This window comes from Ahaetulla prasina, chromosome 1, assembly GCF_028640845.1.
Source record: "Ahaetulla prasina isolate Xishuangbanna chromosome 1, ASM2864084v1, whole genome shotgun sequence".
Taxonomy (NCBI): Eukaryota; Metazoa; Chordata; class Lepidosauria; order Squamata; family Colubridae; genus Ahaetulla; species Ahaetulla prasina.
In genome coordinates, this window is record NC_080539.1 from 366,934,484 (window position 1) to 366,946,303 (window position 11,820).

Sequence of the window (11,820 nt, forward strand, 5' to 3'; positions counted from 1 at the left end):
GTGGATTCCCAGATGTTGTTTTCGATTTTGTTTTTAAATTTCCCAGTCTAGCCAACAATTCCATGATTACTTAGTGGTCTTCCCTCCAAGTACCAACCATTTCTGACTTAGATTAGATTTAGATTTATTGAATTTTTATACCGCCCTTCTCCCGAAGGACTCAGGGCGGTTCACAGCCAAAATAAAACAACAATTATATACACAATAAAACAATAGTTAAAAAACTTATTAGATATAAGGCCAAAATTAAAACCATTTAAAACTGTAAAAACCCCATAAAATTTATATCAAATATTAAAAACTATTAAAATTTCTATGCCAGTCCTGCGCGAATAAATAGGTAAGTCTTCAACTCGCGGCGGAAGGTCCGAAGGTCAGGCAGTTGATGAAGTCCTGGGGGAAATTCATTCCAGAGGGTGTGAGCCCCCACAGAGAAGGCCCTTCCCCTGGGGACCGCCAGCCAACATTGCTTGGCGGACGGCACCCTGAGGAGTCCCTCTCTGTGCGAGCGCACAGGTCGGTGGGAGGCATTCGGTAGCATGACTCTTCTTTTGATGTTATTAAGCCTACATATAGACTAGGTTTTAAGACCTGCACTAAACCACGAAGTGTTTGGTGGGGGAGAAATCCCAGCCCCAGCCCCCAGTCAATAGTTTTAAACCTCAGCAAATTTCTTAACCAAGCACTTCCCAACTTCCTTCTTCTACAGTGGGTTGAGACTACATCTCCCAGAATTCCTAGCTGATGCCCACTCTAGCTGGGGAATTCTGGGAATTCTAATCCTTATTTTTTTTCACTTCATCTTCCACTCTATCTGCAGATTCTGGGGAACTTGGTTTATTCTTTCCAGTGTTAAAAGCACTGAAAACCAGATCAGAGGATTGGGGGAAAATTAGCCACTTTAATCTAAGAACAGTTTTTTGGCAGCACCTTCAAAGAAACCCCCACAGGAAGACTAAAATAGCAGCATTATGGAACAGCAGAGTCCACGCTACATATGTTCTCTTTTTGCCTGCTAAGAATAGTTCTGCTTTTTTACCTTTGCATCCTCCAAACTTCATTAAAGGCAGCCCTATCTGGATCAGAGGGGAACACAAAATTAGATAAACCCCTCTCGTGAAATTCACTGCACCCCAATCCTGCCCGTTGTTTTGTTGCTGTAACGTATTTGGGGGTGGGGGGGGAATCCATTTATGGAAACTATGTCCTAGATTTGATTTCATTTTCCTTTTGACGTAAGACGGCTAGAAAACTTCTGCAAAATCCAGAAGGCTCCACTGAGGGCAAAGATCATGGCTATCTTTCTTTGGATTAGATAGATGAAGCTGTGGGAAGGGTGCTAAATACGAAAAAAATACACTGATTTTTCATGGCTTAGCAAGAGGCAGGAATGAAGCTGAGAGAGAGTTGGACAGAAACAGAAAGACAGATGCTACCGCCACGGGTATTTTGTCAATCTAAGGGACAAGCCCAGTCCACAAATTGGCCTGAGGTTTAACTCACAAGGCGATAACCCTGTGATGGAAAGAAACACCATAGAACAAGGGTGTCAAACTAAAGGCCTGGGGGCCGGTTCTGGCCCTCAAGGTGGATTGCGAGATATGGCCCGCGAGGCCGCTCTGAAAACAGCGAAGAATCACCGTGCGGTGCTTCAGTCAGCGAAAACGGAGCACAGGAAGGCCATGGGCGGCCCTAGCAAGCTCTGTTTTCGCTGGCAGAGTTTTGCAGGAGGCTGTCGCAGCCGAAAACGGAGTTCACGAGGACCGCGGGCAGCCCTCCCGAGCTCCATTTTCACTGGCAGAGGGTTGCAGGAGGCCATCGCAGCCGAAAACAGAGCTCGGGAGCCTGTTTTTGCTGGTAGAGGGCTTGGGCCGCCACAGGCACCCCCGACATGAGTGACATTGAGCTGGCCAAGCCTACCCTGGCCATGCCCACCCTGGCCCCCCAAGGTCAAACACAACCCTGATGTGGCCCTCATTGAGTTTGAAATTGAGTTTGACACCCTTGCCATAGAACATAGAATAGTAATAGAGTTGGAAGAGACCTTGGAGATCTTCCAGTCCAACCCGCTGCTCAAGCAGGAGACCCTATACCATTTCAGTCAAGTGGCTGTCCAGTGTCTTCTCTAAAAATCTCCAATGATGAAGCACCCACAACCTCTGGAGGCAAGTCATTCTACTGATTAATTGTTCTAACTGTCAGGAAATTTCTCCTTAGTTCTAAATTGCTTATCTCCCTGATTAGTTTCCATCCATTACTTCTTGTCTTGCCTTCAGGTACTTTGGAGAATAGCTTGACTCCCTCTTCTTTGTGGCAACCCCTGAGATATCGAAACACTGCTATCATGTCTCCCCTGGTCCTTCTTTTCATTAAACTAGGCATACACAATTCCACCAACCGTTCTTCATAAGTTTTAGCTTCTAGTCTCCTTTGTTGCTCTTCTCTGCACTCTTTCTAGAGTCTCAACATCTTTTTAATACAGTATTGTAGTGATGAGAACTGGATTTCCTATAAAACCTTACTTTTTTCACCACTGAATTTCATTTTGTTAGATGAGGCCCAATGTTCAAGACTGTCAAGATCCTTCTGTATCTTAAGCCTATCTTCTGGAGTGTTGGCTATTCCTGCCAGCTTGGTGTAGTCTGCAAATTTGATGACTTCTCCATCTATCCTCTCAACTAAATGATTGATGAAGATACTGAAGAGTACTGGGCCTAAGACAGAACCTTGGGTTACCCACTGCATACAGGTGATAAGCCACCTGGGAAAGCCAAGAGAAATCATCAAAACCATAAAAAAACTAAAGTTAGAATATTTTGGACATGTGATGCGACACCCAGAAAAATATGGCATACTTCATTTAACCCTCCAGGGAAAGGCTGAAGGCAAATGAGGTCCAGGCAGAAGGACAACTTCAAAATCTAAGGGACTGGTTTGGTCAAAACCCAGCAGCACTTTTTCGTGCGGCTGTTGGTAAAAATAGAATCTCCAACATGATTGCCAATGTCCGATGACAAATACACAAGAAGAAGAGAAGAAGAAGCTATTCTATCTTCTCCTAAGTTTGCAGAATTCCTAATATATCACAAAGAGCCCTGAGAGTGCAGACCGATACAGCCTCAGGGCCTTTTCCACACTGAATGGCCCTGGAAAATCAGCTTCTTTCCTTGCACACCATCTTACAGCAATTGCATGTTACACCCTCTTGCCCTTTTCTTCACTGAAGTCCATGCCCAGCTGTGGGAGCAGGTGGGCCAGCTCAAAACAGCCAGAGCTCCAAATATTATATTTTCACGGGAGTGGCTGCCTTGTCAACCGTCCCATTGGCATATGCAGCAAAAGAAAGTCTATTTTACCAAGAGTAGAACTTTACTGATCGATCCATACAGGGCACAGAAGACGCGAAGCTAGCTCTGAAGTTTTCGTGTGTAAAACAGCATAATTCACTTCTCCTTTTCCCCATTCGGGCCACCCTTTGTCCAGCAACCCAGCACATTCTTTTTTGTTTTGGGAAAACAGTCTGCACCTTTGGAAGGTCCCCATTGCACGGCCTTGAAGTCTCGGGATTTTTTCAGGCTGCGAACCAGAGGTTGGTTTCAGCAGGTTCTGACCAGTTCTGCAGAATCGGTAGCGGCAATTTTGAGTAGTTCGGAGAACCGGTAGTAAAAATTCTGACTGGCCCCGCCCCCATCTATTTTCTGCCTCCCAATTCCCAGCTGACTGGGAGGAAATGAGGATTTTGCAGTAACTTTCCCCTGCCACGCCCACAAAGCCACACCCACCAAGCCATGCCACGCTCACTAAGCCACGCCCACAGAACCGGTAGTAAAAAAATTTGAAACCCACCACTGCTGCGAATGGCTTGGGTAGGGTGTTAGAATGTAAAAACCCAGGCAATAACACTCACATGAAGAAGTAAAGATTTGATTATTTTAAATATCAAGTCATACACTGAAGCAGAAGTGGGCATTTTACAACACCTGGGTTACATCCAGCCCTTTGGTTGTTCCTATCCAGCCCGCGTAAATTGCTTTTATTTTTTCAATTTACATAGGTGCGTGCGTGAATGCATGTATACACACATTCAAAGCCCACTTGAGTTGGCCCTCTACTATCGTTCCAGTTTTTCACGTGGCCCCTTGGAAAAATAAATTGCCCACTCCTCTGCATTGAAGGAACATCCTCCTTGTATGCAGGATTTGGGGTAATTAGTTCAATTATCCCTTTGTAAAATAAACAAAAGAAGCACCTTATGTATGGGAGCCCTGTAGAGCCATTTTGAGATGTGTGGACCAACTCCCAGAATACCCCAGTCAGCAATCAAGAGTAGCAGCAATTTTCAACTATAGCCAGTTAGATCTGTGGACTTTAACTCCCAGAATACCCCAGTCAACAATCAAGAGTAGCAGCGTTTCTCAACTTAGGCAGTTTAAGATCTGTCGACTTCAACTCCCAGAATACCCCAGCCAGAAATCAAGAGTAGCAGTAGTTTTCAACTGTAGCCAGTTTAAGATCTGTCGACTTCAACTCCCAGAATGCCTCAGTCAGCAAAACTGACTGAGGTATTCTGGGAGTTGAAATCCACAGATCTTGAAATTGGCTAAGCTTGAGAAACGCTGGTAGAGCCTCTCGATGGGATGACCAGGCTGATATTTACTGCATGCATATTTGCCCAGGGGTGTCTACAAAGAACGGTAAAAAAAAGGCAAGATGGTGGCTGCGACTGAAGCTCCAACCACTTTTATATGTGACCCTTCCGCTTACTTGAACACGGCAAAAAGGGTCATTCTCTTAAGTCAGGGGTCTCCAACCTTGGCAACTTTAAGACTTGTGGACTACAGCTCCCAGAGTTCCTCAGCCAGCTTTGCTGGCTGAGGAACTCTGGGAACTATAGTCCACAAGTCTTAAAGTTGCCAAGGTTGGAGACCCCTGGTCTGAAGGAAACCATGTTCCTCAAGAAAAAAGCCCACCTGAGGTGATTCAAAGTCATGGGATAATACAGGTAGTCCTCGGGTTAATGGCCACAATTGAGCCCAAATTATCATGCATGGCTGAGGAATTCTGGGAGTTGAAGTCCACAAGTCTTAAAGTTGCCAAGTTTGGACACCCCTGACTTAAGTGTTTTATCTATCTGCGTTGGGGGTTGAGATTGGGGATTTAATGTGAGATTTCAACGCTCTCTTCCCTAACTACAGGGATGAACCCCCAAAGCTTTCCCGGCTATTGTGATTTTTAAGGGGATGCCCAAAAGGAAGAATTTGAAGTCCACTGAGAGTAATCATAGCCCTGGTCATTGAGCTTAATTTTAATTGAAATTAAATGAAACTAAATTGATGGTGTATAAAAGAAGAGGTGGGGCTTCAGTTGACTTTTTGACCTCCCACTCCCATTCTTCTACCACCCTGAAGATGATAATCGAGTCATGATTTTTTTCAAGGTTAATGAGGATTAATTCGTCCCCAACATTTGTAGAACTCTGCCTCCCTGAAATTTCAGATTAGTTTCCCCTGCCTGAAGCGGATGAGTTTATCAAGGACTGTTCAAAAAGCTGAACCGAAGCTGGAAATTTTGGAACTACCAGAACAAAAAATAAACAAAGAAACACAAACCCAAGCAGCTGCACGTATTTCAAAAATATTTAAAATTGTATTTCTTTTGCATGGGGGCTGCTTCAGCACAAACTCCACCTGCCACGGCTAGCAGTACAGTAGAGGTAGTTCTTGACTTACGACCATTCAGTGGCCGTTCAAAGTTAGCCACAGCACTGTAAAAAGTGACTTATATGACCGCTTTTCACACTTAACTACCGTTGCAGCTTCCCTGTGGTCACGAGATCAAAATTTAAACGCCTGGCAACTGGCTCATATTTATGACGGTTGCAGTGGCCCGGAGGGGTCATGTGATCAACATTTGTAACCTTCCGACAAGCAAAGTCAATGGGGAAGCCGGATTCACTTAACAACCCTGTTACCAACTGAACTGCAGGGATTCACTCAACAACAGTGCCTGAAAGGTTGTGAAATCAGCAAACTCACTTAGTTGTCTCTGCTTAACCAAACAGAAATTTGAGGCTCAATTGTGTGATTGTAAATCAAGGACTACCTGTATATGTTTCCAGGAAATATAATTTAGAGTCGAACTCTGCAGGTGGAAGCCAGAGAGAGGGAGAAATCCTATACCTCTCTCTTTCTTTTCTTGAGCAGGAAAAAAATAATAATAATCACCGTTGTTTTAGAAGATCATTTATTTTGGGGCTTCTGTGACCCTCCTTTTTTTTTTTTCCACTTGTAAAGCCTCCTACAGCATCACAAGGCACCAAAGAGATTTAAATGCCCAGTCTCACCTGCCCAGCTCCGGTCCCATAAGATAGAAATCCTGCAAAGCCGATTGTCTCCGGGATCCTTCAATCCAATATTCCTCCTCCAGAGGTTTAGAAGTGAGCATTCTGGAACCGGAGAAGAAAGCTTTGCTTGTGCTTTCTTGTGCTTTCTTTCTTTTTTCCTCCCACCTCTTCTTCTTCTTCCTCCTCCTCCTCCTCTGATTACATTGCAGATGGAGAAATTAAAAGAGAGAGAGAGAGGGAGAGGGAGAGAGAAGGGGGCGGAGTGGGGAGGGCTTTTTGGAGAAGCAATTTCGAGGATTATCCAGGAGGATTCACAATAGCATTGTCCAAATTTTCTTCTGGCTAAGAATGCAAGGTGGGTGCAGATTAATCGGCAGCTTCACGCTGGAGATGCTGGCATCTTCGTAGCCCCCATGTCCCCTCTCAGCCTCCTTAAAAAGGGGATTTTAAAATCCTCAGGGGTAAGGATGAGCCCTTGCAGGTGAAGATGGCACCAGTCCCTCTCCAGATGTTCACCTATCTTTTCTTTTTTAAAATTTCTCAGCAAATAGGTTCCTCCTGCCTCCTTTTGACACTTGGGGCTGCCTTGGAAAACCAATCCTACAGAGTAGGTCAACTTTCCACCTGCTTCTGTAGAGCCATAATCCACTGCCTTTCCAACACAGTCTTCCTGATGGGAGGGATGGGAGTTATTTCAAGGGAGGTTCGCCCCAACAGAAAAATCTATCTATCTATCTATCCTTCCTTCCTTCCTTCCTTCCTTCCTTCCCTCTTTCAGTCCTTGCAGGAAGATGCTGCAAGTGGAGAGCTTCGGTGAGAAGTTGGGGATCGTCAGCTCCACTCGGAGGATTCTGTTCGCTCGGCTGCAGCTCAAGAGTAAATCCTTTAAAGTGACAATCGTAGATCTCTGAATCAGAAGGATTAGCAGATGCATCGGGGCTCCGATGCAAGGAAGGTTGGGCCGTCAAAAGAAGTTTCCCCGGTCATAGCTCAGAATCTTTCCCCCGGGAGGTTCCTCCATTCTGCTGGGTGATGCTCTGGCGGTGCAGGCAGCACCACGCCCGACACAGATAAGATCCCATGACCTCTATTGAGGAAAAGGGTGGCTTTTCTGCTCCGCCTTGGAAATCCAGCTCTCTCCTGCCCCCTAACGGATCCTGCGTTTAATTTCACGGACGAAGGACCGGTGGCAGGAATTGAGCGTACAGGACTGTATGTCTGTAGACTAGTTAGTGTAACAAAACAGAACAGAACAGAATAGAGAAAATGGGATGGGATGGGATGGGATGGGATGGGATGGAATAGAATAGAATAGAATAGAATAGAATAGAATAGAATAGAATAGAATAGAATAGAATAGAATAGAACAAAGAAAATGGGATGGGATGGGATGGGATGGGATGGGATGGGATGGAATAGAATAGAATAGAATAGAATAGAATAGAATAGAATAGAATAGAATAGAATAGAATAGAATAGAACAAAGAAAATGGGATGAGATGGGATGGGATGGAATGGAATAGAATAGAATAGAATAGAATAGAATAGAATAGAATAGAATAGAATAGAATAGAATAGAATAGAGAAAATGGGATGGGATGGGATGCAATGGGATGGGATGGGATGGAACAGAATAGAATAGGAGAAAATGGGATGGGGTGGAATGGAATAGAATAGAATAGAATAGAACAAAGAAAATGGGATGAGATGGGATGGGATGGGATGGGATGGGATGGAATGGAATAGAATAGAATAGAATAGAATAGAATAGAATAGAATAGAATAGAATAGAATAGAATAGAATAGAATAGAATAGAGAAAATGGGATGGGATGGGATGCAATGGGATGGGATGGGATGGAACAGAATAGAATAGGAGAAAATGGGATGGGGTGGAATGGAATAGAATAGAATAGAATAGAATAGAATAGAATAGAATAGAATAGAATAGAATAGAATAGAATAGAATAGAATAGAATAGAATAGAATAGAATAGAATAGAGAAAATGGTATGTATGGTATGTTATGTTATGTTATGTTATGTTATGTTATGTTATGTTATGGTATGGGATGGAATAGAATAGAATAGAATAGAATAGAATAGAATAGAATAGAATAGAATAGAATAGAATAGAATAGAATAGAATAGAATAGAATAGAATAGAATAAGAAGCAATGGGTGGAAACTAATCAAGGAGAGATTCAACCTAGAACTAAGAAGAAATTTCCTGACAGTGAGAACAATTAATTAGTGGAAAGCCTTGCCTCCAGAAGTTATGGGTGCTCCATCACTGGAGATTTTTAAGAAGAGATTGGACAGCCATTTAACTGAAATGCTATAGAGTCTCCTGCTTGAGCAAGGGGTTGGACTAGAAGACCTCGAAGGTCCTTTCCCTCAGATGGCCCCATTTACTATAAACTTTAAACTTTATAAAATCCTTTGAAGTGTCAGCATAAGGAGGAAAATATAACATTGATGCCAGCATATCTAGGATAACATCAGTCTGTTTCTACCTCTGGGCTGGGAATGACACAAAAGCAACGTCATGGAGACATCGCTGACAAAGGAGGCTCCCTTTTAAGCATTTTCTGCCAGTTTTTTATAAGTAGACAAAATGCATCAGAGGACATTTCCATTATGGTGGGGGGGAGGGATTCAAAAGAATAGGTGCCTGAAAAGTGTGTTCTAGTCCCACTTTAGGGACAAAAGATGGCTGGGTGACATCGATCCAATCATCAGGATTCTGTGAGTTCTAGTCCCGCCTTAGGCATGAAAGATGACTGGGTGACTTTGAGCCAATCCCGCTCTTTCAGCCCAACCCACCTCGCAGGGAGGTTGTTGTGGGGAAAATAGGAGAAGAAAGAGTATTAATTATTATCACTGCCTTGAGAGTTATTTACAATAGTAACAAAGGTTAAATATACATAAATAAATAAAACACTTGAACAAAAATGTATTTTACTGGGGGAAGTTGTGAACAATACTGCACCTCTGAAATAAGACTATACAAAACAAGATGATCCAGCCACAGAAATGGGACTAAGAAATAGGATCCTGAACCGTTTCCTATTCTGGTGAGTAAATTTCTGGATTTGATGGGGTGGGGGTGGGGAATGATCTCCCCACCCCCACCCCATTCCAGAAACCTTTGGATTGGCACATGATGAAGGATATTCACACTGTTCCATTGTCAAATTGCCTTATTTTTTCTCATCTCTGCTATTAAGAAAAATGCAATACTCATTCTTCTATGTAGTTTTTAAACATTCTCAAGCTTGGGTTTGTCAAAAACAGATCATGCCAGACTAATCTCATTGCATTCTTTGACAAAGTGACAAAATTAGTGGACCAGAAGAATGCTGTCGATATAATTTACTTGGACTTCAATAAAGCATTTGATAAAGTAGACCATAACCTACTACTAGATAAAGTAGAAAAATGTGGGTTAGACAGCATCACCACCAGATGGATTTGTAACTGGCTGACCAACCGCACTCAATGTGTAGTCCTCAATGGAACTACATCCACATGGAGGGAAGTATGCAGTGGAGTACCCCAAGGCTCTGTTTTAGGCCCAGTACTCTTCAACATCTTCATCAATGACTTGGACGAGGGGATAGATGGGGAACTCATCAAATTTGCAGATGACACCAAGCTGGCAGGAATAGCCAACACTCCAGAAGATAGGCTCAGGATACAGAAGGATCTTGACAGACTTGAACATTGGGTGCTATCTAACAAAATGAAATTCAACAGTGAAAAAAGTAAGGTTCTACATTTAGACAAAAAAAACAAAATGCACAGGTACCGGATATGTGGTACCTTGCTCAATAGTAGTAACTGGGAGAGAGATCTTGGAGTCCTAGTGGACAACCATTTAGATATGAGCCAGCAGTGTGCAGCAGCTGCCAAAAAAGCCAACACAGTTCTGGGCTGCATAAACAGAGGGATTGAATCAAGATCACGTGAAGTGTTAATATTACTTTATAAGCCTTGGTAAGGCCACACTTGGAATACTTCATTCAGTTTTGGTCGCCACGATGTAAAAAAGATATTGACTCTAGAAAGAGTGCAGAGAAGAGCAACAAAGATGATTAGGGAACTGGAGACTAAAACATATGAAGAACGGTTGCAGGAACTGGGTATGTCTAGTTTAATGAAAAGAAGGACTAGGGGAGACATGATAGCAATGTTCCAATATCACAGGGGCTGCCACAAAGAAGAGGGAGTCAAGCTATTCTCCAAAGCACCTGAGGGCAGAACAAGAAGTAATAGGTGGAAACTAATTAGGAGAGAAGCAACTAAGGAGAAATTTCCTGACAGTTAGAACAATCAATAAGTGGAACAACTTGCCTCCAGAAGTTGTGAATGCTCCAACACTCGAAATTTTTAAGAAAATGTTGGATAGCCATTTGTCTGAAATGGTGTAGGGTTTCCTGCCTGGGCAGGGGGTTGGACTAGAAGACCTCCAAGGTCCCTTCCAGCTCTGTTATTATGTTATGTTATTATGATGTACAAGCAGTATGAATCTGATTTCAGGTCTGGAAAAACTAGACAGCAAGCAAAGTCAGAAGGGCTTTGGTCTAAACATGGAATCTCAGCTTCAATAAAAACCTTGAAAACCTCAGCCTCATCCAGTATGGCTCTCAGGTAGCTGGGTGAGGGGGCATGAGAGGGAAGAAGGAAGGAAGGAAGGAAGGAAGGAAGGAAGGAAGGAAGGAAGGAAGGAAGGAAGGAAGGAAGGAAGGAAGGAAGGACAGATGAATGAAGAGATTGGTGACTAGATAAGAGATAGAGAGACAGACAAGATTGGTGGATTAATGATGTGAGAAGATGGGTAGTTAAGAATGGATGGATGGATGGATGGATAGAAATAGGAAAAGAGGATAGGCAGATTGATGAATTGATGGACAGATGAGTGAAAAGATGGGTGAATAGATAGGATAGATGGATGGATGGATGGATGGATGAAAAGACAGATGAATGAAGAGATGGGTGACTAGATAAGAGATAGATATAGACAGATGGAGAGAGGGTTGGTGGAATAATGATGTGAGAAGAATGGATGGATGGAAGAAGGATGTATGTATGTATGGATAGAGGGATAGAAATAGAGAAAGAGGATAGGCAGGTTGATGAATGGATGGATGGTTGAGTGAAAAGATGGGTGAATTTAGATAAATTAGATGGATGGATGGATGGATGGATTAATTAATGGATGGAGAGGTGAGTGAATAAGGTAGATGATGGATGGATGGATGGATGGAGAGGATGGGCATATTGATGAATGGATGTTTGGACAGATGGGTGGAGAGAGAGAGGGAGGGAGAGGGAGAGGGAGAGAGAGAGAGATGCTGCCTTTAAAGGGATATCTGGTGTAATGGACTACACTGAAGCAGCAAATTCCTAGGAAGCACAATTCGGAAAGGGGTCAAGACAAGAGGCAGCGTAGCCTTCAACTGCCTAGAAATCAGAGG

The 11,820-nt window shown here is 43.2% G+C and overlaps 1 protein-coding gene across 2 annotated transcripts in view; it reads right to left on the reverse strand.

The window, feature by feature from the left end:
* Positions 1 to 7,408, reverse strand: part of LOC131188317 (calcium/calmodulin-dependent protein kinase type IV-like) — an 81,675-nt gene extending 74,267 nt beyond the window's left edge. For both annotated transcript variants that reach the window (XM_058163521.1, XM_058163519.1), the window contains exon 1: positions 6,344 to 7,408. In XM_058163521.1, coding sequence (XP_058019504.1) covers positions 6,344 to 6,444 — 101 coding nt within the window. In that variant the 5' untranslated portion in view covers positions 6,445 to 7,408. The remainder of the gene's footprint in view (positions 1 to 6,343) is intronic.
* Between the last annotated feature and the right edge of the window lie 4,412 nt (positions 7,409 to 11,820).